This window comes from Jaculus jaculus, chromosome 1 (assembly GCF_020740685.1).
Source record: "Jaculus jaculus isolate mJacJac1 chromosome 1, mJacJac1.mat.Y.cur, whole genome shotgun sequence".
Taxonomy (NCBI): Eukaryota; Metazoa; Chordata; class Mammalia; order Rodentia; family Dipodidae; genus Jaculus; species Jaculus jaculus.
This window is the reverse complement of record NC_059102.1, coordinates 186,675,407-186,699,638: the sequence shown is the minus strand read 5'-3', so window position 1 is coordinate 186,699,638 and position 24,232 is coordinate 186,675,407. Positions and strand designations below refer to the sequence as shown.

Genomic DNA, 24,232 nt, shown 5'->3' with positions numbered 1-24,232 from the left:
ATCTCTGAGCAAAGGACTACTGGTTACCCAGGCTGTCCCGTCCATCCACGCGTGCCAGCGTGTGAAGAGGCCTCCAGCTGCGAGGAGCGCGCACTGCGCAGGCGCCACGCCTCTTGAAGACTACACATCCCAGCATGCAACGAAACTCCCGCGCCCTAGGACGTCGAGCAGTGCGTGCTGCCGTCGCGCTCCTCTCGTCCTCCTACACCTCCAGGCATGCCCCTGGAGGAAGTGCGGTTCGGGCTCTTCCTGCAGGTGTTTGTGTGACCGGAAGTTTGGATTCTGGGGTCCCTACTCCTCTCTGTCCTTCAGTCTGTGACGCCGCTGTCCAAGATGGACAAAGTCGGTGCCATTTTTGGAGGCTCCCGGGGTATTGGCAAGGCAGTAGCTAAGTTAATGGCCCAGAAAGGCTACCGACTGGCGATCGTGGCCAGAGATCTGGAAGTGGCCAAAGCCGCCGCGGGCGAGCTGGGCGGTAGGTACCGAACCCGAGCTCCCCAGCCGTGTGGCCCCGGTGCCCTCGTCCAGCTCGGGCCAGCGAGCCAGGGCAGCTTGCAGGGCTCGGTGCGACCGGCCGCCGCGTGCCGGGCACCCCGCCCCGGGGGTGGCCCATCCACACTCCGGACTAGCCTCGAGCGGAGCATTCGCGTCAGGGGTGTGCCGAAGTCCCGGGAGAAGGAGACCTCGCTTGTGGCCAGAGACCCCGAGAGGCTGTGCTGATGTAGGGAAGAGGACGACAGCCCGCCTCCTGGGTGCAGGAGAGGAGTTTAAGTGAGGCAGGAAGGTCAGGGAGGCTATACAAACCGCCCGCTCCTGTTCTTGCCCAATGCAAATACACAGAGCTCTTTCAAAGGGAACCCCCTTTGAGTACCAGCCAGTGGATAGATACATCTGGTGTGATATACTAGACCAATCAGACACTTTATAAGTTATTAGTTTGCTTTCATGCGTTTCATAAATAATTTTTTTTGCCAAATCCTTTTCGTTGCACTCAAACTTCATTTTTTTCTTTTTCTTTTCTTTTCTTTTCTTTTCTTTTCTCTTCTCTTTTCTTCTCTTCTCTTTTCTTTCCCTCCCTCCCTCCCTCCCTCCCTCCCTCCCTCCCTCCCTCCCTCCCTCCCTCCTTTCTTTCTTTCTTTCTTATTTTTTTTTCCGAGGTAGGGTCTCATTCTAGCTCAGGCTGACCTGGAATTCACTATGTAGTATCAGGGTGCCCTTGAACTCAGGGCGATCCTCCTACCTCTGCCTCCCAAGTGCTGGGAGCTGGGATTAAAGGCGTGTACCAACATGCCCAGCTTTTTTTTTCTTTCTGATTATTAATAAAGGATTAGTTAACTGTTTTGCAAGTTTAAGTCTTGATGATAGGGAGAAACAGGACATTTGTGAGATACTAAGACAGTAGAGCTGTTTAATTACCAGAATGGAGAAATACAAGTCATTATTAGGGAGGCATTGGCGGTAATAGAACTCTGAGAGTATTATCTTCGTGTCTGTCTGCCTTTCTTTCTTTTCCTTTCCTTTCCTCCTTTTTTCTTTTCTTTGGAAACAGGGACTTCCTGTGTACTCCAGACTGGCCTTGAATTCCTGCCTCAACTTCCCTAATGCCAAGGTGTGGCAGCAATAGTATAAACCATACTTTGAATTTGAATAGATTTCTAAGATAACAATATGCAATGTGATGTCTCCCACCTTCCTTTCTTTCCCTGAGACAGGGTCTCATTGTGTAGACCAGACTGTCCTGGAACACAGATTCTGCCTCAGTGCCTGGATTACAGGGGAGCACCATTGCTGCCAGCTGCCATAATTTTGATGTTGGGCTTTGCCTCAGCTCCCAGAAAGTCAACACCAACAGAGACAACTGGTACTCCACAGTGTGCTGTTGCTAAGTGACCTGATGGGTGATGTGATGATTAATCTCTGGTTGTCAACTTGACAGGATTTTGAATCACCATTGAAACAAATCTGCATTCATGTTGAGGGATTTTCTCAATTGGATTATTTGAGGTGGAGGACCCACCATAACTTTGGATTGTACCATCCCCATGAGCTGGGTTCCTGGACTGTATAAAGAGGAGGGAGATGGTCAAGCACTCAGCATTTGTTGCTCTGCTTGGCTTCTACTCTGCTGATGTGATGATGAGATGCTAGCTTCCTGCTCCTGTCATGCTTTCCCTGTTATGGTGAACTTCCCCTTGAAACTGGAAGGTGGAAACAAACCCTGTCAAGTTATTTCTGGCTAAATATTTTTGTCCCAGCAATGAGAACATAACTGATTCAGGAGGATAAGATGTATTTATTGTGCTTTCATTGTATGGTTGGTTTGTGTAGGTGCAGCCTCATCCACAGGGCTGCATAGTGAAATCCTGTCTCGGAGAAAGAAAAAAGGCAAAAGGGAGATGTCAGTCTGCATGTTACTAGCTTAGGAAATGATCCAAATTGAATCAAGGTGCTTATTAAGTAGAAAATGGTTTTTCTTTGAAGGTGGTAGTAGAGATCAAACAGGGAGCTGTACTGAGCCACAACCCAAGCTCCCCTGTCCCACTCTTCCTATTTTCTCTCTTGTTTGTGAGACTAGGTCTCTGTAGCACAGTTGACCTTGAACTTGCAGCAGCAGTCTCCTGTCTCAGCTCTTAGAGTGCTGGGATTATAGACATACACTACCACACACAGGTGGTTTTCCTATTTTTAAAAATTTCAAGTAATTTTTTTTTTTTTGACATCTTACTTGCTCAGGCTGGCCTGAAACTTGTGGGCTCCAGCAAGCTTCCAGCCTCTTCATTGTAGATGGCTATAGCTATAAACATACCATTACTGTCAGCAAGAGAATCTCCAAATTTAAAAGTTAATTTTCTATAATAACATTTGAATTCAGTGAGACTTTATGGTGCACACCTGTAATCTTGTTTGGGAGGCTGAGACAGAAACATTCTTTGTGGCCAACCTGTACTACATAGGAAGACCCTGTTTTAAAGAAACGAATATAAATGAGAAAATTATTTGCTTTGCCTGCTACCCATTTATTTTTATCTTTTTTCTAGGTTTAGCACAGGCCTGCCATAGAGGTTTTTTTTTTTTTTTTTTGAGGTAGGGTCTCACTCTAGCCCAGGCTGACCTGGAAATCATGTATTCTCGGGCTGGCTTCTAACTCACAGCAGTCCTCCTACCTCTGCCTCTGGAGTGCTGGGATTAAAGGTGTGCACCACCATGCCCAGCTTTGCCATAAAGTCTTACACGTATGTTGAGTAAAGTTAAAATTCAAGTTATAACTTGTAGGTCATTTTAATTTTTGTTTGTTTTGTAGGAAGTCACTTGGCATTTAGCTGTGACATTGCAAAAGAGCAGGAAGTTCACCATACCTTTGCAGAGATTGAGAAACATTTAGGTCAAGTAAATTTCTTGGTAAATGCAGCTGGTATTAACAGGTTGGTAACAAATTTAGGGAAATTTCTGATACTTTTTTTAAACATTCTTTTCTTAACAGGTTAGTATAAAATAATGTGTTAGGCTGTTTTACTTCTAGGTGAAAAAAATGGATATTTTAATTTAATTTTGTTTATTTGGGGGGGGAGAGAGAGGGAAGGAGAGAGAGATTTGCAGAGAGAAAGAGAATCTGGACATCCAGGGCTTTTAGCCACTTTAAAAGAACTCCAGACATGGGCTGGAGAGATGGCTTAGCCGTTAAGTGCTTACCTGTGAAGCCTAAGGACCCCGGTTCGAGGCTTGGTTCCCCAGGTCCCACGTTAGCCAGATGCACAAGGGGGCGCACGCGTCTGGAGTTCGTTAGCAGAGACTGGAAGCCCTGGCACGCCCATTCTCTCTCTCCCTCTATCTGTCTTTCTCTCTGTGTCTGTTGCTCTCAAATAAATAAATAAAAAAATTTTTAAAAAGTTAAAAAAAAAATAAAAAAAAGAACTCCAGACACATGCACCACCTTGTACCTCTGATTTATGTGAGTCCTGGGGAATTGAAACTGGATCCTTTGGCTTTGCAGGCAAACAACTTAACCACTAAGCCATCTCTCCAGCCCAGAAAAAGTACATATTTTAAGTATTGTCAAACCATATATTTTTTTGTTTCATATTGAGATAAATGCCCAGTTTGGCCAGTTCTGACATTGTCAACACCCATGTAGAGCTGTACAGCATTGCTGGCACTCCAGATGGTTGCTCAGTGTCTTCACTTTCCAGAGGAGACCAATGTTCTGGGTTCTGTCATCATACCTAGTGAGCTTAATACTGAAGGAGTCATCTTAGAGTAGTTTTGTTTTTAAAAATGGGTTTTGGAGAATATTGATTAATTATTTTGTTAAACAAGGCAACACCGGCAGTTGCTTAGTCCATTCAGTCTATTTTGGCTACATGACACTATGTCTAGCAGTTGGGACTGTTTGCCACTGTCGCAGAGGGAGTAGGAACCCGCTCTCCATGTGGATCCTTGTTGGTACATCTATCTCTGTAAAAGTGGTTTCTCAAGGCCAGTGCAAAATAGAACTATCCAGGCAGTTAGGTAGCACGCACATCTTCTACTCTACTTTTAAGTCAAATGGTACATATGTTTTGACTTGTTTTTAATCTAACAATGAATTCACATGCTGGTTTTTTAATTGTAGGGATAGCCTTTTAGTAAGAACAAAAATGGAAGACATGCTGTCTCAGCTTCAGACTAACCTGGTGGGTTCCATGCTGACATGTAAAGTGGCTGTGAGGACTATGCTTCAACGGCAGGGTGGGTCCATAGTTAACATAGGTGAGTTCTCACCCTGTGGCCTGTGATGATCTCATACTTGTACAAGTGCTTAATCCACTTGGGAGAGTAGAGGGGTTCATCTGGAGTGGGAGGGGATATGATCACACTAGAATGAATATATATATATATATATATATATATATATATATATTTGTCAAAAAAATTAAAAACAAAAAAGTACTTAATTTACTTATTTGTCACTTGTGAAAACTGGATGAAATTTATATTTGTATTATTTTCAGAAGCAACATTTAACTGATCAGAAAGTAAAACAGGAATCATAAGTTTCCATTCTGATAAGAGTCAGGAAGATAGTAAATGAGTGACATCTAACTTTAGCAGATCACAGTAGAAGGCAAGTGATGAAATTATAGATTATAATAGAGATGAAAAATCATCCTGCTTAGTATCTTTACTGTGGTTTTCTTTTACTGTTTTTCATAAATACTCATCATGACTTTACAGTTGCCTCCAGCAATGTGCTGTATAGGTTGCTTGTTGCCTGGTAACAATAGGCTATGCCATGTGCATAGGTGTAGTAAGCTATATATCATTTCGGATTATAGAAGCATGCTCTATGGTGTTTACACCAATGAGACCACCTAACAGTGTGCTTCTTCTCAGCATTATCACTGACCCTAAGTGATGCACAGCTGGGTAATCTGGGTAAATATATTAATATTGGGCTTATTGATTATAATAGAAAAAGTAGAATGGTTTCAGAGTAATTTCAAACATTTTTGTGAGATCTTCATTTAATTTTTATATCCTTACATATTTACTTATTTATAAAGATTTTTATTTATTTATTTACGAGCAGAACCTCTAGCCATTGCAAATGAACTCCAGCTACAGGTGCTACTTTGTGCATCTGGCTTTATGTGGGTACTCAGGAATTGAGCTCAGGTCATTAGGTTTTGCCAGCAAGCACCTTATCCACTGAGCCATCTCTCCAGTCCTCTTACATACTTGTTAAGTGAGGTGAGATCACCTAGGAATCTTTAGTAGGCAATGCTAGTTACAGTATATAACTGAATGTAGCAAAATTGCACTGCTGAGAAAAGTTTGGGGAAGAGAACTATTGTATGAACTATTCTTTTAGGGAATGTATTTCTTCATTATTATGGTTATGGAATCTTATTTAAAATTTTTTTTATTTATTTGCAAGCACACGGGGATGGGGTAAGGGGGAGAGAAATGTTAATGGGCCCAGTAGGACCTTCAGCTATTGCAGATGAACTCCAGTTACATGTTTCCTGTGCATCTGGCTTTACGTGGGTATTGGGGAACTGAACCAGGGTCAATAGGCTTTGCAGGCCAGCACCTTAACTGACGAGCCACCTCTCTAGCCTGGTTGTAGAATCTTAAAATGAATGTTTTTATTTCTGATTTCATATTCTTTTTGCTGGACTCTTGTTTTGTTATATCTGACTTTCACTGTGCTTACAGTAGGTCCCTTTCAGTGCAAGCCTCTTGTCTGTTGGTGGTTTTACATCAGTTCTCTTGCATCGCATTTTCTATATATATCTCAGCAGGTTGGACTCTTTCTTACTCTGCAAGGGATAGTGCTTAGAGTTACTGATTTTAGCAAAAGATAGGGGAAAGTCGGTTTTACATTTTGGTGTGTTGACTATATGTTGTTTGAATTTTCAAGTAACCCCACTAATTGGTTTAATTTATTTCCTTTTTTTCTTGCAGGGAGTATTATTGGATTAAAAGGCAATTCTGGCCAGTGTGTGTACAGTGCTAGCAAAGGAGGGTTGGTTGGATTTTCACGTGCCCTTGCTAAGGAGGTTGCAAGAAAGAAAATCAGAGTGAATGTCGTTGCACCAGGTCCGTGGTAACTTTTTATTAGACTAACATCATTATAATTTTGTTTTAGAGAGGGTATGAATTAGTACATTAATTAGTAGTCATTAGTTAACATTTGGGGAGTGTTTCTACAATCATTGTGGAATGACATAATAAACTGGTGACAAGAAAAAGAACTCTTTGTATCTCATATTTTATGAAGAATACTTATTTTGAAATTTTGTACTAGGTAAGTAAAAACAAGGTCAAGAGGATTTTGGATATCATCTTTAAAAAAAACTTTATTATTTATTTGAGAGAGAGAGAGAGAGAGAGAAGGAGGGAGGGATGGGGGAGGGAGGGGGAGAGGCACAGAGAGGGAGAGAGAGAATGGGTACACCAGGGCCTCCAGCCACTGCAAATGAACTCCAGACATGTGCACCAACTTGTGCATCTGGCTTACATGGGTTCTGGGAAATCAAACTGAGGTCCTTTGGCTTTGCAGGAAAATGCCTTAACCACTATGCCATCTCTCCAGCCCCTCCCCCCTTTTTTGGAGATGGTCTTACCATGTAGCCATGTAGGTGGGCTGGGAATTCACTAGGTAGCCCAAGGTGGACTTGAACTTGAGATCCTCCTGCCTCAGCCAGGCCTGTGCTCTCACATGTGGCTTATCCCAGTCCTAATGCAGACTGACATTGTGACCTAGATTTCAGAGTGGGTCGCCTCAGGCTGCCTGGCTATTTTACAGAAGGGCAGGAGATAACGCCCCTATGATTTCTGTTAAATTCTCTGCAAGTCTTAGATCTTTTTTGTTTTGTTTTGTTTTGTGTTTTTGTTTTTCGAGGTAGGATCTCACTCACTCTAGCCCAGGCTGACCTGAAATTCACTATGGAGTCTCAGGGTGGCCTTGAACTCATGGCAATCCTCCTACCTCTGCCTCCCAAATGCTGGGATTAAAGACGTGTGCCACCATGTGCAGACAGACTTTTTAAAAATTTTTATTCCACAGGGTCACAGGTGAATTTCCAGTTGGGAGATTATTTAACATTTATGACTTATTTAACATTTATAATCCTTGATAAATCTTTAGGTAGTGTCTTACTGTGACATATTTTGGTTCAGGAAGAAGTATTTTACTCTTTAAAATATTTATTTATTTAATTGTAGGGACAGGGAAATAGAGAAGAGAGACAGACAGAGAGAATGGGCATGTCAGATCCTCCAGCCACTGCAAACTTACTCCAGGTGCATGCACCTCTTTGTTCATCTGGTACTGGGAATCTAACCTAGGACATTAGAATTTACAAGCAGCACATTAACTGCTGAGCCATCTCTCCAACCCCACATCTATCTATCTAGCTATATACATATATATGTATATGTATGTATGTGTGTGTGTGTGTGTGTGTGTGTGTGTGTGTGTATGTATATATACATACATACATATACATACATATACAAACACATATATATATATACATTTATACTTATATATTTTCATTGACAACTTCTATACTTACAGACAACAAACCATGGTATTTCCCTCCCCTTCCCTACTTTCCCCTTCATAATTCTGCTCTCTATCATATCACTTCCTTCTCTCCATTAGACTCTCTTTTAATTTGATGTCATCACCATTTTCTCCTATTATGAGGGTCTTGTGTGGGTATAGCTAGGCGCTGCAAGGTCTTGGATATTGAGGCCAAATTGTCTGGACAGTTGTATGTAAGGAGTGGTACCCTTCCTTTGGCTTTTACATTCTTTTCTGCACCTCTTCCTCAGTGAACTCTGAACCTTGGAGGGTATGAGATGTTTCAGTGCTGGACAGTCCTCCATCCCTTCTTCTCAGCACTAGGTTGCTTTTGGGGTCATCACCATCTGAAAAGAGAAGCTCCTCTAACCAGAAGTGAGAGTAGCATGAATATATGAATATTAACATTAAGTGTAGTGCTTTCAGAGCAATTTGGTGAGAGTAATATATGCATTTATCCAGACAAGAGTAGGCTTTATACCCCTAAGGCTTATGACCTCCTCTGCCATAGGCTTTTGATTATGTTTTCAGTACCAGGCATGTACCCCCTCCATAGAGTGGGCCTTCAGTCCAGTTAGAGAACAGTTAGTTTTCCCCAGAGAAGACATGCCACTATTGCACTCGTTCAGTCATTTGGCCTGTCTGACCAAACTTGATGTTTCCAGTGTCCACTGTTTTTACCGCTGATGACTTCTGTCTTCCATAAGACTGCATATAGTGCAGCTTTTTCCAGCTTTCGGCTGGCTGGGCTACAGGGAGAAGGGTTTCTGCTCAGCACCAGATTGATTTCTCAGTTACTTTGCCACTCAGGCATGTGAAGTCCTTAGCAATAGGGTCTTGCCATCTCCTTCTCATGGGAAACCGAGGACTTTGGCAATAGCCTGTAATGCTTTGGAGGCAACAGAGACCTCTCTGGCCAACAACTCATTGAAAGGTATCCTATCCCTGGCACTGAAATGTTTTTAGTAACAATCTATGGCTTCTGGATGTGCCATTATTCAAGAAAGTAGATTTTCATATGTCCTATTCAGAACATCTTAAGTTTTGATTGACCCTCCCCCCACCTTTCTTTTATACAGTCTCTTCCCCTGACCTCCATTAGGCCTTTCCCCTCCCTGTAATCTGTTCTTCTACTTACATATATGCAATGCCATCCCCTTAAGACTTTCCCTCTCCTCCATGTCTTATAGCTTTTTTATAGCTTTTGGGCCTCTGCTACTGATTTTTGATTCCAGATCACACACAAGTCTATACATTTGTAGCTAGTATCCACATATAAGAGAGAACATGGGATGTTTGGCTTTGGTTGGCTTGGATCTTTTTAAAAAAATATTTTATGTATTTTTATTTGTTTATTTGAGAGAGGGGGGGATAGAAATTGGCAATTACAGAGAGAGAAAGAATGGGCATGCCAGGGCTTCCAGCCACTGCAGACTAACTCCAGATGTGTGCACCCCCTTGTGCATCTGGCTTATGTGGGACCTGGAGAATCAATCTGGGGACCTTTGGCTTTGCAAGCAAGCACATTAACCGCTAAACCATCTCTCCAGCCCAAGGTTTGATCTTTTCATCCTTCTGCAACTATATTTTATCTAAACTGGCCAGAACTCTCCCAGTTTTCCTGTCTGTCAAATATGTTGATTCAGTTTTCCTTTCCTTCATTAATTTTTACATTATTTGCCTTTTGCCATATTAGTAGTTGATAAAATTGTCTGAATCAGGGCAGAGGTGATTAAAAGGTGCTGGAACCCACATCTACATTGTCAGTTATTTGTTGGCTTGCTAGAAAAACTTTGTAAATTAGATATTTACTTGACTTCTGAATAAAATGAATGTTTTCACCTATCTCTGCCAGTTACACTGTTAGTTCTCATGGGCTCTTTGTTTTAGCTTGCTTAACAGGTAAGAGTTAATCACTTATGTTTAAAAAAAAAAGGCCATTGTCAGTCACTAGTGTTTTGTAGGAGATCATGCCCCCTTTCTCTTCAAGTCCCACACTGCTGTAGCTTAGAATGTAGAGGGGCTCTATCTGGTTATTGTGTTGAGCCAGTAGGTATCAAGGATTTGTCAAAATGCTTTGCTAACCCATTTGCTCTGTAGCTTGCCTTCTTCTAAGTGAGTTGTCACAGAAACTAATTAAATTCAGACATTCCAAATCCATGAGCATAACTGATTACACTATAGGAGTATATACCTTTAAAAAGAAAAAAAACCCTTGTATGTGAAAGCTGCATTGTCACTCTCTTGTCATTGTGTGTTGGTGTAGTCATCAACATGTTGCTGAGACAAAACATCTGACCGGAAGCAGCTGATGGGAAGAAAGGCTTATTTCAGTTTATGGTCTTGAGGGGAAGCTTCACCATGGCAGAGCAGAGGCTGGACATCATGTCTTGCCACGGCAGTTGGCAGGAAGTAGTGAGTGAGTGGAACTCTACTGGCAAAGGAGGAGCTGGGCTGTAACATCCCTCAGCCCATGCCAGCAACATACCTCCTCCATCAAGGCTCCACCGCACAAATTGTCACCATCAGGGGACTAATAATTCAGAGCACATGAGGCTGTGGAGGTCATCTGATACAAGCCACCACATGTACTTTGTTCAACTGTCAGTATTAGTGTAGTCTTAGGTTAACTATTATGAGATGACTGTTTGTGTTTGGGAGTTCATGCCTGGGATTGTGTGAGTAATGAAGGATTAATTCTAGTTCATGACCGTTTCAAAGCTAATTAGTTCAGGGGTAATACACTTGTCCCTAATTCATGTGAACTCATGTGTCAGACTTCCAGGAGTGTCTCCCTACATGTAAAGGCTGTGCTCAGCTCTGTAGTTCAAATAATGCATCAGATGTTTCTGCTACAAGGAGCTGAACACAGTAGAAAAGACAGATGTATAAATAAATAATTACAGTATCAGGTGATGAAGGTAAAATAGAGCTGCATTGTTCTGCTGTGGAAATGCTGAAGAAGCAATGCCTAATTTTGTCTAATGTGAATTAGGTGTCAAGGCAATGGGGTAAAGATGGGAATCCAGTCTGTGTACAGGCAGGAGGTTTTAAGAGTGTTATGCAAATGTGGTAAAGCCTTTCTTCCAGATCTTTCTTTCCAGTGCAATTAAACTATGGGTAAAAACCTATTGCTAAATACATGAACAGTTAATAGGGTAGCCTTTATAACAATGTTGTATTAGCTCTGTGATACATATAGTGGGTTTCATGGTTCACATGAAATAAGAGGATTAAATCAATTCAGTGGATTATTAACTACTTTTACTAGCCCCTTTAAAAAGTTTTATTAGTATAAATTAATTATACATAATTATGGGTTTCCCTTTAGCATTTTGATGCATATAATGTGCTTTGATCATATTAAACCCCCATTAACCTCTTTTGTCCCACTCCCGCTGATCACCTTCCTCTTCCCAAATTGTCTCCCTTCTGTTTTCATGTCCTTTCTTCCCTTCTGTGAACCATTGAGTTTAATTAGAGTTACTTCTTTGAGCATTAGTAAGGGGTTATTTACAGGGGCACAGGAAATTTAACAGTGGCTACCCCAGTGAAGAATCCATCTCTCCTCCAGTACCACTGAGCACCTATAAATCCTCAGAGAGGGGTGGAGCCTCTTGAGCCACCCCCCACCCCATGATGGACCACCGACAGGCCCAGTCTTGTGCAGGGTATTGCAGCTGCCGAGAGTTCCAGAGTGCACCCTCTATGTCATGCCTGGACGTCAGTGTCTCACAGCCCTACACCTCTTCCTCTCGCACATTCATTCCAACCTCTCTTCTTCAGTGTTCTCTGGGCTTTGAAAGAGGTAATGTAGGTGTCCCATTTAGGACATTTAGGAATGAACATTCAATAGTTGCATGTGCTCAGCAGCTTGACCAGTTGGGAGTTCTTGCAGTAACTTTCACTCACTGCAAAAAGAAACATCTATGACCAAAGGTGGAACCGTTCTGTGGTCATAAACATAAATGCTTCAAAGGTAATTTGATAGGGACATCATGTGCTTTTAATAACATGTGTGTGTGTGTGTGTGTGTGTGTGTGTGTGTGTGTGTGGTGTGTAGTATGTATGGTGGTGTGTGTGATGTAGCATATGAGTCTAGTGTACCCATTAGTCATGTAGGCTGAGGCCAGAGGAGAACCCTGGGCTTCCCTTCTCTATCACTCATTAACTTGTTTCCTTGAGTCAGAGTTTCTACTGATTCTGGAGCTTGCTATTGTTGCCAGCCCCAGCCATTCTCTAGTCTCTGCTCCCCCTAGGACTGGGGTTACAGGCGTGCATGGCCACACCCAGCTCTTTACATGGGTGCTAGGGATTCAAACTCAAGCAGATTCAGGCCCCTTAGGCCCTCATGTTTGTAGAAAAAGCTCTGTTAACTGCTCAGCCACTTTTTAGCCCATGAATAAGTTTTATTTTTGGTATCAATTTCAACCAGTGTCTTCACCATATTTTTCAATTTATTTATTGATTTAGAATTGGCATGTTAGGACCTCAACCACTGCAATCGAAGTCCAGATGCTTGTGCCATCTGTTGGGCATGTGTGACCTTGTACTTGCCTCACCTTTTTGCATCTGGCTTATGTGGGATCTGGAGAGAGATTGAATATGGGTCCTTAGGCTTTGCAGGCAAGCACTTTAACTGCTAAGCCATGGGGGTATCACTATGACCCAGGCTGACCTGAGACTACCTCTGTAGCTAGGTTGGCCTTGAATTTGTGGTGATTCTCCTGCCTCAGTCTCCTAAATACTGGGCGTATAGACCCAGCTCTTCACCAAATATTTTTATTTATTTATATTTTGGTTTTTTGATGTAGGGTCTCACTCTGGTCCAGGCTGACCTGGAATTAGTCTCAGGGTGGCCTCACACTCATGATGATTCTCCTACCTCTGCCTCCGGAGTGCTGGGATTAAAGGTGTGCGCCACCATACCTAGCTCTTCACCGAATCTTTTAACAGAGTTTACAAACATTAGAGTTAATGGTTCCTTTCTTTTTATAAAATGCTTGTGGACCTGAGTACCCACCTGAAATGCCAAGTGTTGTGGCATGGTGTCTGTAATCTCAGCATTGAGGAAGCAGACACAGGCCAGCCCTTGAGGCTTATTGGCCAGTTGGTCTAACCTATTCGGTGAGCTCTAGGCCAGTGGGAAATCCTATTTCTAAAGAGATAGATACTGTTTCTGAAGAACAGTGACCAAGATTATCTTCTGACCTCCATATGCATCCATATGTATACCACACATGAATCCACACAAGCACTTCCATATAAACTGTGTTTTAAATAGGCAGTAAATACATCCTGTATGGAAATCAGAAGTACAAAAAGGCAGAGTGATAAGTGAGTCTTTTAGACATTCAGGCTCCTTCCTTAAAGCCTATCAGTTAGTCTCTTCTATATCTCACATTTGTATAAGAAAACACAAATTATATCACACTAGTCAAAATCTTTTATTACTTGCATTCTTCACAGAATAATAGATATTGAGGGTGAATCTGGATTCCATATAGAGCTACTTCTTCCTTATAAAAACGTAATTTTATCTATTTCCAAGTCCCAGAAACTTAGATACATGGCATCTGAACCAGTATATGTATTAAACACTGCCAGTTTCACAGTCAATCATGCAGGTTGATAATCTAAACCTGAAATCTGAATTGCTCCAAAGTTTACAACTTTTAGAGTGCTACTACAAGTAGACAATTCCACATCAGTCCTCAGGTGACAGTTGCAGTCAAAATGCAGCACACAAAAAATAACTTTATAAAAATTGCTTTCATAGCTAGGCATGGTAGCACACAGCTTTAGTCCCAGCACTCAGGAGACAGAGGTAGTAGGATTGCCATGAATTCCAGGTCAGCCTAGGCTAGAGTGAGACCCTATCATGAAAAAAAAAAAAAAAAAGAAAAAAGAAAAAAATTACTTTCAGGCTATTTGTATAAGGTCTACTACATAACACATAAATGAATTTCATGTTTAGATGTGGGGGCCATTACCTAAATGTCTCATATATATACAAATATTTTAAGATTTGAAAAAAATTGAAATTCTTCTTTCCCAAGTATTTCCAGTAGGGGATACTTACCCTGTCCTAGGTCATAGGGTAAAATCCTAGTGTGCTGTAATTGTGAAAATCGCATTTGTTTACAAACATTTGGAAATTAAAGTAGTATCCTAGTAAGTGTGGAAATGAATAGCCATAGCTAGCCAAAAATGAATAAAATGTTTGCTTCAGAGTTTATAAAATTTGAGTCCTCAAATTGACTAGAGCTATATACTTGTGTTTATGAACAAAAATATCTCTGATTCTAAAGAGTTCATATTTTTAAAGTGCTTTATGAGGTGTGACTTATGGCCATAGCCTGTCCCAGCATGTACAAAGCCTTGGTGTTTGATCCCAGCTCCACAAAGTATGCTTGGTATAATGGTGCATATATGGTACTAGAACAGAAGTACCCTTGTTCTAAGTTGGTAGAGTGCATGCCATGTCACTTATCTAGCTGTCATCTGTCTGTCTGTCTGTCTGCCTATCTATCTATCTATCTATCTATCTATCTATCTATCTATCTATCTATCCATCCATCCATCCATCCCTGTCATATATCTATCATCTATCTTTCTATTGCTGTCATCTTTCTATCTCTGTCATCTATCTATCTATCATCCATCTATCTATTACTTTAAGGAAAGGCAGCTTTGTAGTTGATTGCAAACTTCTAAATGTCCAGTGAAGTAATGCAGTAACATCATTTGTTGGACAGTGGCACCTACTGGTAGTTTATAATTTTTATAGCCCAGCTTTGAAGTTATTGTAAATAAATAAATAGTAAAAATTCCAGAACTTTATTAATAAGACTGATATAAGGGAGAGGCTGTTGGGAGAAGGAAAGAAAACACAAACTCGAAAGTAAAACACTTAAGCATAAACCATTGCCTAAGGACCACAAATCATCTCCTCAAGTCTATAATACATAGTGTAGAACACAGAAGAGCGTTTATATGTAGAGCATTGGGTTGGGAATGAATTTATAAAAGGATTATGTGGCCCATGAGCTTCAGCACGTATTTCCTACTTATTTTTTTGATGAACTGTGACATTTCTGAGTTTTGAAACACTGTAGATAGATTAGGTCGAGGAACTATTCTGCACAATACTGTCGTGGTGGTAACATGCCATTATGCATTTGTCAGAACCCATAGAGCTGTACTGCCTGAAGTGTGGCACTTCATGCCTTGGGGATTGTATGTACTAAGTTCTTACTACTGCTTCATTAGTTTTGCACATGTAACACATAAAGATAAGATGTTAATTATAGGGGAAAAAGTGGGTAGGGTATATACTCCAAAGGAGATACAGGAACTTTCTGAATTTTTTACCTACTTGTTCTGTAAACCTAAAATTGCTTCAAAAGTTAAAAAGATGCTGCAGATGTCAAGAGGAGGCCCTTTAGGCAGATTTCCCCCTCATATCAAGCATAATCTAAGTGGAAAAGTCAGTACATCTGGGAGAATTCTCTTCATCCTTCCCACATACCCTGTCACACCCAACTTTACTTTTAGACTTTTATCACGGAGTTTAGTAATGGCCAGCAGCTGTCCCATGAGGCTGGTTATTCCAAGTGTGTCTTCATACATCTGGGGAGAGGCTGTAGTAAGGATCCTCTGATAAGAGATGTCCTTATCTTCCAGGCTGGAGCCCGGCTTGTAGGGAGAATCTTCTTGTGTAGTGAGCGGCTGAACATCTTGATCTCAGTTTCCAGACTTGTACTTAGGCTGGACACAGCAGTCACCCACTCCCTGCAAGGAATATTGCCTAACATGGGCAGAACTAAATCCAGGCACTAATGTTTTCTACCACTTTACAAAAAGCTTCAGGACCCGCCCTTTAGCCATTCCATGTGTTTTGCTGACATGGTTTGTTCTTGAGGCTCTCAGTGTCTCACAGCTCACATCCATGTAGTGGAAGTCCCTTTCCATCTCCATCTCATTGGGGTTGTCCTTGACCTTGTCTCACTGCCCAAGTCTCCCTTTCTACAGTTTGCCCCCACACATCCAGCCTTTTCAGATTTGCTGTTTCCCAGGGTGGAAACCCCTTCAGAGGGTGTCTCACTCATAGTGTGGCCTTATTCTTTGCAAAAGGATGTGCACATGAGAACTAGCATGTCCCCAGAGCAGGGTAGGTTAGCTCTTTCTTCCCAGATTAGCACCAGTGCTTTTGAACTGGAGCTTCTCTAACCTCCACACAGCTTTTCATATAAGAACCAAGGCCCTTGGAAGGGAGCTGAATTCTTTAAACTTCTGGTAGAGTATGAAGTCATAAGGACTACTTAATGAGGCATACTTTTCTCATTGAGAAAAAACTATGTCCAGCTGAAAGAAAACCTCAGGTCTGTCATTTTTCATCTGCCTCATTCCAGTTATGTTGCAGAAGCAGCCACCCACTCTCAGTTAATACATAACTTTCCTTAGGTTACCCATTAATAGCATTGCAAAGCAGGGCATAGACTCCTCTTTACTGTCTCCTAATCCAGGAATCTTTTTACTACCAGAAAAATACCATCAGAGCTAGTTAGACGTTAAGCCTGGAATTGCTAAATCATATTCTCAAGACCATTCTTAAAAAACATTTTTATTTATTTTTCTGTGTTTTAGATTAAATGACATCTTTTTTTTTTCTTGCTGAGAGTTTGTGGAGTTACTGGGAAGCATTTTATGCCAATTTTGTTAGAATTCAAAAAGATAGTGGTAGTATGAATGATATCATGAATTCTTTGAGATGTTAACATGGTTTTCAGTGCTACATTTGTAATTTAACTTTATACAGCTTTTGGGGGGATTGGATGCAAGACTTATTGGTGAACGTGTTTGATGTGGTGGGTGATTCAGTCCAGTGGAAACCTTCATGAGTGCAGGGCCCACCACACATCCAGGGGACTACAACCGGCAACAGGCAAACTTGAATTGGGTCCTAAACAGGCCCTCAGTCACATGTTCCTTATCCTGCATTGTGCTGCAGATGCACAAGATGATGTGGCTCCAGTGAATTCTGGTCACTGTGCCCCAAGACTTCCCAAAGGCATCTCACATAACTGTCTATAGCCCAGCATGGGGACAACATGAGACCAGAAACATGAATATCCTCCAGTGAACTGTGTCCACGGTCCCTTAGGGTAGCCCGTGGAAGCAGCAGGCTTGGCACAGTACCAGGGTGGCTGTTGCTGGTAGATGTGGCACCACTCCTGGGCTCCCAGAGTGGTTGGCTTAATTGGCTGCAGAGTGGCGAGTTGCCTTCCTAAGATTCTCTCCGAGGTGTCTGAAAGTAAGTCCAGAGACACAAAACCCTGGCTAAGAACACCTTGACAAGTTCTCAAGGTGATGCCGCTGCCTGCCAGTAGTGTGGCTCTGCTGGGGCGTCACACTTCACGTCACACTCAGTGGAATCCCAGAGGCCCATTGTCGTTATCTATGTCAGCTGCTACTGCTGCTGTTCTTGGTGCCGCCATTGTTTTCATGATGAAAGGAAACACTGGGAGTGTTGCTGACTCTTCAGATCAGTGTGGTAAGATATCATGGCAGAGGAGGTTGTATTTCACAATATAATCTCATTGAGAAATATAAATAATACAAAATTAGCTTTCTTAGTTCTGTCCTCATTGTAGACCCTGTGAAACTAGTACTATGCATATTTTTTTTAATAACTATCTGAAACCAAAATAATATGCATCTGTTTTGGACAGCTTAAAAAATAGAAAAGTACTGGGCTGGAGAGATGGCTTAGCGGTTAAGCGCTTGCCTGTGAAGCCTAAGGACCCCGGTTCGAGGCTCGGTTCCCCAGGACCCACGTTAGCCAGATGCACAAGGGGGTGCACGTGTCTGGAGTTCGTTTGCAGTGGCTGGAAGCCCTGGTGCGCCATTTCTCAATCATTCTCTCTGTCTCTTTCTCTCTCTCTGTCACTCTCAAATAAATTAATAAAAAATGAACAAAAAAAATTTTAAAAAAAAAGTAGAAAAGTACAAAGAAAATAATCATCACCTGATATCTAATGTAATTCTGATAGCATAATTCTAGTATCTAATGAGAATCAGATGATAATGCTTAGTATATTATTTAGTATATATTTTTGCTGTGTTTTTAGCTGTTATGTATTGAATTCATTAAAAACCTGTCTTTTAAGTATACAAGTGTTTTTTCATTTAAGTATATTTCTATTTGCATTATTGTTAATATTTAAAATATTATTATCTGTGTGGATGTGTCATGACTAATTTAACTAGTTCCTTATTGAAAGACCTTCATTTTGTTTCCAAAATGTCCCCAGTAATCTGCTACCATTATATACTTTATGGCAGAAAAAAATCTATGATTGCTTCTCATAGCACTTTAAAGAACATATTTAAGTATTTATAAGTGAAAACCCAAAGTAAATTTGCTTATGTAGCTTTGTACACTAAGCCAGTAACCTGATCTAGTATTTCTCTCACATATGTCATGGTATTTTATAAATGACAGTATATTTCAGTTGCTTTATAGTTTAAATTATAAGCAATTCACTTTTTTGGCATTTTATTGACAACTTCCATACTTACAGACAATAAACCTGAGAGAGAGAGAATGAATGAATGAATGAATGAATGAATGACTAGGAGCACATCAGGGCCTCCAGCCATTGTAAATGAGCTCTAGATGCATGTGCCACCTTGTATATCTGGCTCACCTGGGTACTAAGGAATTGAACCTGGGTCCTTAGATTTCACAGGCAAGTGCCTTAATGGCTAAGCTATCTTTCTGGCCCTCTGAACACTTTAATTGGACAAACATACCAAGATAAATACTGATTTTATATATATATATTTGTATCAGCATTAGATATGACTATAATATATTTTTTTCTTATAAGTATTAGACTTTCTATTCATGAGTTTTGATTTTTAGCAAGTAGAACTAATTCTTGTTAGAAGTGTCAAATCAATTCATATGGCCACCATTGTAATGCCTTTCTCAACATTGCTTCTTGCTTTTCTACCACCACCAAGTGAAACTGATCTCTGTAGTATTTTATTTATTCCTCTGTAAGAATATTCACCAAACTTCCTTATAATATATTATAGTATTACATTATAGTTGTATTTTATTTGTTCCTCTGTAAGGAGATTCACCAAAATTCCTCATATTACATTACAGTTATATTTCATTTGTTCCTCTGAAAGGATATGTAGCAGACAGCTTCAGGTTTGCTGAGATGAACTTCTAGACCAGGCACAGTTTTGGGGGAAGGAATTTATTGAAGCTTACAGATCCAGGAGGAGTTCTATAATGGCAGAGGAAGATGGCCTGTTTTTCACAGGTCCAAGCAGAGAGATAAAAGCCACAAGCCAAAACCTAAAGGCTACATAGGACAGTTCAGGTACTCTTCGCATATTTTTAGATTTGAATTTCAAACCCACCACCATAACTTAAGATCCAACTAGTGACACCTCCAGTCAGGTGGCTGCAGATCCAAACTACAAACTAATAAAACACAGAATATATTGGGGCCATCTTTTCAAATTACCATATTCCATCCCTAACCCCCCATAGATTCAAAACCATCACACACTGTATATTGTATTCAGTTCAATTTCAAAGGTCTCCATAGTCTTGATGAACTTAAGATAGTTCCAAAATCCCAAGTCTCCTCTGAGATTTATATTTGTCTCTTAGCTGTGAATCCTATAAAATCAAGCAAGTTATATACATTCAACATATAAAGGCACAGAGTAAACATTTTCTACTGGTATAAGGCATAGCAAGAAGAGATTAGAACAATGCTAACTCAACAACCATCAAGCAAACATCAAATTTCTGCAGTTCAAGTCCAGTGACTAGCAGTCTCAAGATTTTCCAATTCCTCACCTTCAGGTGGGCTGAGTAGACAGGAAAAATGTCCATCCCCAGACAAGAGCTTAGCCCTTGCACAGTCCTGGTATATCCAAAACAACTCTGGGTCTTCATGCAAACCACAGTCCATCTTCTAAAGGCTCTTTCAGCCTATTAGAGTTATCACGCCCTGCCTCATGCTGCATCTCAGCAGCAGCTCCTGGAACAATGTGCAATTCATGACCACTCCACACATTTTCATGCTTCCAAAACTAATATGAGGTGTGTAAGACACAGCCATATTCTTAATTCAGTGATGAAATAAATCATAACCTTGAAAAGCAAAACTAAGTCTCAAAGCTTGAGGTTTTCCAACTTAAAATTTTAAATCTTTCAGTCCAGTATCTTTAGCCAAGCACATCAGTCCATTACAAATCTAACCTTGATCAAACTCTCTGTATCTTGGCAGCAAAACACAGTCAGTCCTGTGCCAGTAGTCCACGCCCAACAAAGTCCTCTGCAGTCTTTCCTTCCCCTTAGAAAGCTCATAAGTCAAGCCTCAAAGTTCAATACTGTCTGTACTTAGCATTCTCAAACTCTCATCACAATAGTCCATAAAACTTCACTTACTGCTCCAGAAGTCATCTTCAGTTACAAGCACCAATTCCATGCCTGTTGCTCCAAAACAAAAGTTCCAAAAGGCCAAAATCCACATGGTCAGGTTCATTTAACCCCACTCCTGGTACTAATTTCTGTAGCAGACAGCTTTAGTTTCATTGAGATGAACTTCCAGACCAGGCAAAATTATGGAGGAAGGAATTTATTGAAGCTTAACAGACCCAGGGGAAATTCCATAATGGCAGAAGAAGTTGGCCTGCTTTTCATAGGTCCAGGCAGAGAGAGAAAAACCACAAGCCAAAAACCAAAAGCCAAACAGCACACTTCAGGAACTCTGCGTATCTTTAGATTGGAATTTCAAACCCACCACCATACCTTAAGATCTGCCCAGTGACACCTCCTCCAGCCAGGTGGCTCTAGATCCAAACTACAAACTAATAAAACGCTGTATATATTGGAGTCCATCCTTTCAAACCACCACAGGATATTCACCAAACTTCTTCATATTGTATTGTAGTATTACATTGCACTTGTGTTTCATTTGTTCTTCTGTAAGAATATTCACCAAGCTTCCTTCTATTACATTGTAGTGTTACATTACAGTTGTATTTTATTTGTTCCCCAGAAAGGATGTTTACCGAACTTCCTTACAGACAGTTGAAAGTCCAAGTGAGTGCTTCCTCATGTCAATTATATGTTACCCAAGTGGAAATTTTGTTTTATTCAAGTTTCTATCCACCATTGGTAACACAGTCTTTTCCTTACATTTTGCTGGGAGTTGGATCAAGTACTTGAAAACCTGGTATTGTGGTATTCAATAAACATTCATTATGTTAAAGTGAATAAAATTATAGACTTAGTTAATTATTAACAACACTCTGTGTTTCAGACACTGTTTATTAATAGTCTCAAAATCTCGAGAGTCAATTCATTGTTTTGAAGTTGGACAGATACTTTTAGTATCTACTCTTTTTCAACTTTAATGAACGTTTCTCTTTCAGGATTTGTTCATACAGATATGACGAAAAACTTGAATGAAGAACAGCTGAAGAAAAACATTCCTCTTGGGAGGTTTGGAGACCCCACTGAAGTGGCACATGCGGTCGTGTTTCTGTTAGAATCACCATATGTTACAGGCCATGTTCTAGTTGTGGATGGGGGATTGCAACTCGTGATATAACTGGAGATTACTTAATAACAATGGTGGTTAGCATCAGGACACATTTTGTTGGTTACTATTTAGATGATCATACCTGCAAGGATGACATTTTTCAGGGAAAAGTACATTGATTCCTGCCTTCATGTCTCAAAACAGCATTTAAGCAATTCTTTTTTATTTAATGGTGTGGGTCTGTTTTTATAGGCCATAGAAATTTTAGCATATATACATTTTTCAAGGAATATAAACCAGCATTAATTTATATACTTTGTCTTGAAATTAAAAGAAAATTATGTTGTCTAATTGTGATAATTTCCTTGTATCAGGCTGAATTTTCAAGAAGATAACCTTTTGGGTCACCAAATAAGAGTATTTATAGAACATTTATTAATTGCCAATACTTTAGTAGCCCAGCTCTAGTTAAACTTTTCTCTGTTTTTGTTTGTTGAGGAAGGATCTCATGATGAAGCCCAGGTTGAACTCAGCCTCAAACTCTGTTCTCTTGTCCTCAGCCTTCCTGGTTCAGGGATTACATGTGTGTGCCACCACACTCTGCTTACTGGATTGTTAAAGCATGTGTGTAGGCAATCAGCTTTTATATAAGTTGGAAAAAATAGTATCAGATAAAGACATGCATTTAGAGATGATTTCTTTCTTCAACCTTCCTCTTCCTCTTCGCTCCCTCTTCCCTTGCCCTTCTCTTCCTTTATTCTGTGGCAAGGTCTCATCCTGTAGCCCTTGCTGGCCTTGAATTCAGAACATTCCTTCTTCAGTTGAGTGCTGGGAATATAGACATAAGTCTCCATGCCTGGCTTATACTTGACTCCTTAATTGATAGCAAAGTAATCTGCAAGTTTAAGTGCAATGCAGTTGACTGCCTATGGCTAGACATTCACAAATTATGAAGATTGGTCCTTATTGTAGGGTTAAATATCTGCTATAGTTATACATTGCATCAATCATGAATTTAGGGAATTTTTTTCCCCTACAAAAACCTTAGTCCTAGCCCTCTACTTAAAAACCAGTTAAGGGCTGGAGAGATGGCTTAGCAGTTAAGCGCTTGCCTGTGAAGCCTAAGGATCCCGGTTCAAGGCTTGGTTCCCCAGGTCCCACGTTAGCCAGATGCACAAGGGGGTGCACGTGTCTGGAGTTTGTTTGCAGAGGCTGGAGGCCCTGGCGTGCCCATTCTCTCTCTCTCCCTCTATCTGTCTTTCTCTCTATGTCTGTTGCTCTCAAATAAAAAACAAAAAACAACAACAACAAAAAAAAACCCAGTTAAGAAGCTGAGCATTCCAAGTGTGGCCTTTGTGTCCCAGCACCCAGGAGGCTGAGGTGATGATTAAGAGCTTGAGTTCAGCCTAATCTACTTAGTGAAGCCAGACCACTTGGTTAACACAGGGAGATCTTGCCTAAACAAAAAGCAACAGAAAGGCTAGGGAGATGGCTCAGTGGTCAAAATCACTTGCTTGAAAATCCTGTTGACCCAGCTTCAGTTCGCAAGCCATCCATGTTAACCACACCACAAAAAGTAATGCAAACACATGGTGTTTATTTGCAGTGACAAGAGGCCCTGGTATACACACACAATACATAAACAAATATAAGATCAAAGCAAAAAACAGTAAGAAATATTAAATTAAAGGTAATAATTACTCATGAACAGTCATAAAATATGTGGTAACAATAAATGTCTTTCCAGGAAACAGAGTATTCATTTTCGTTTTATTTGTGTGGTGCTGGAGATCAAACCCATGGTCTAGTTAGGCAAGTGCTGTACCACCGAGCTACACACCCAGCACTTTATGCAGGGTATAGAACATTCAGTGCAGGTACCATTAGTGCTGCTGAGCAAATGCAAGGCACGGCACTCTGTAGAGTCTACTGGGGATTAGTATTCCTAGGCATGTGCAGCATCCAGGATGTTTTCACACGTGGTGCTTCTAAGCCAGGAACATTTATGCAGACAGAGAATGTAGTTTCTTGTGCCTTGGTCCACATTCATTTGTCCACGAAGGCATTCCTCTCAGGCTTCAGTCCCCTGCAGAACACATGTTCTGAAGTCTCCAGTGAAGTGGAGGTGATATATGATCAAGAAATTGAAGGGAGGGAGAAAGAGAGAAAGTAAAAGAAAGAAAAGGTGGGAGTGGTATTGCGCACCTGTAAATTTAACATCTGGGAGGTGCAAGTAGGTTAATCTAGACTTCATGTTCATTCTTAGCTACATAGTGAGCTTGAGGTCAGCCTGGGCTACATGAAGTCTTGCCTTTAAAAGATGAAAAGAAAAGGAAGGAAGGGAGGGAAGGAAGGAGGGAGGTAGGAATATCAAGATATGGCTAGACCAGTGACATTGAGATGTAGGTGCCCTATAGGATTAACCTTTAAGTTTGTGTATTTATACTTTAAAATAAGAGATTTAACCTTGCAAACTATTCTGACCCTTCCTTTGTGTAAAACTGGTGAAATATGTGGAATGATCTTGAACTAGGTGAAATTACCCTCCTGTAGAATATATAACTCAATACTTGCCAAT

General features: G+C 40.8%; 1 protein-coding gene and 1 non-coding gene across 2 annotated transcripts; one reads left to right on the top strand and one right to left on the bottom strand.

Moving 5' to 3' along the window:
- Nucleotides 1-202: 202 nt before the first annotated feature.
- Nucleotides 203-22,848, top strand: Cbr4 (carbonyl reductase 4). The gene is made up of 5 exons (XM_045141651.1): nt 203-475; nt 3,302-3,422; nt 4,610-4,746; nt 6,445-6,579; nt 21,545-22,848. The coding sequence occupies exons 1-5, from the start codon at nt 334-336 to the stop codon at nt 21,721-21,723; spliced, it is 714 nt and encodes a 237-aa protein (XP_044997586.1). The 5' UTR covers nt 203-333; the 3' UTR covers nt 21,724-22,848.
- On the bottom strand, nt 17,216-17,343 carry LOC123457793. Its single transcript, XR_006635161.1, has one exon. It is a non-coding gene; the product is annotated as a small nucleolar RNA SNORA70 (small nucleolar RNA).
- Nucleotides 22,849-24,232: the final 1,384 nt, after the last annotated feature.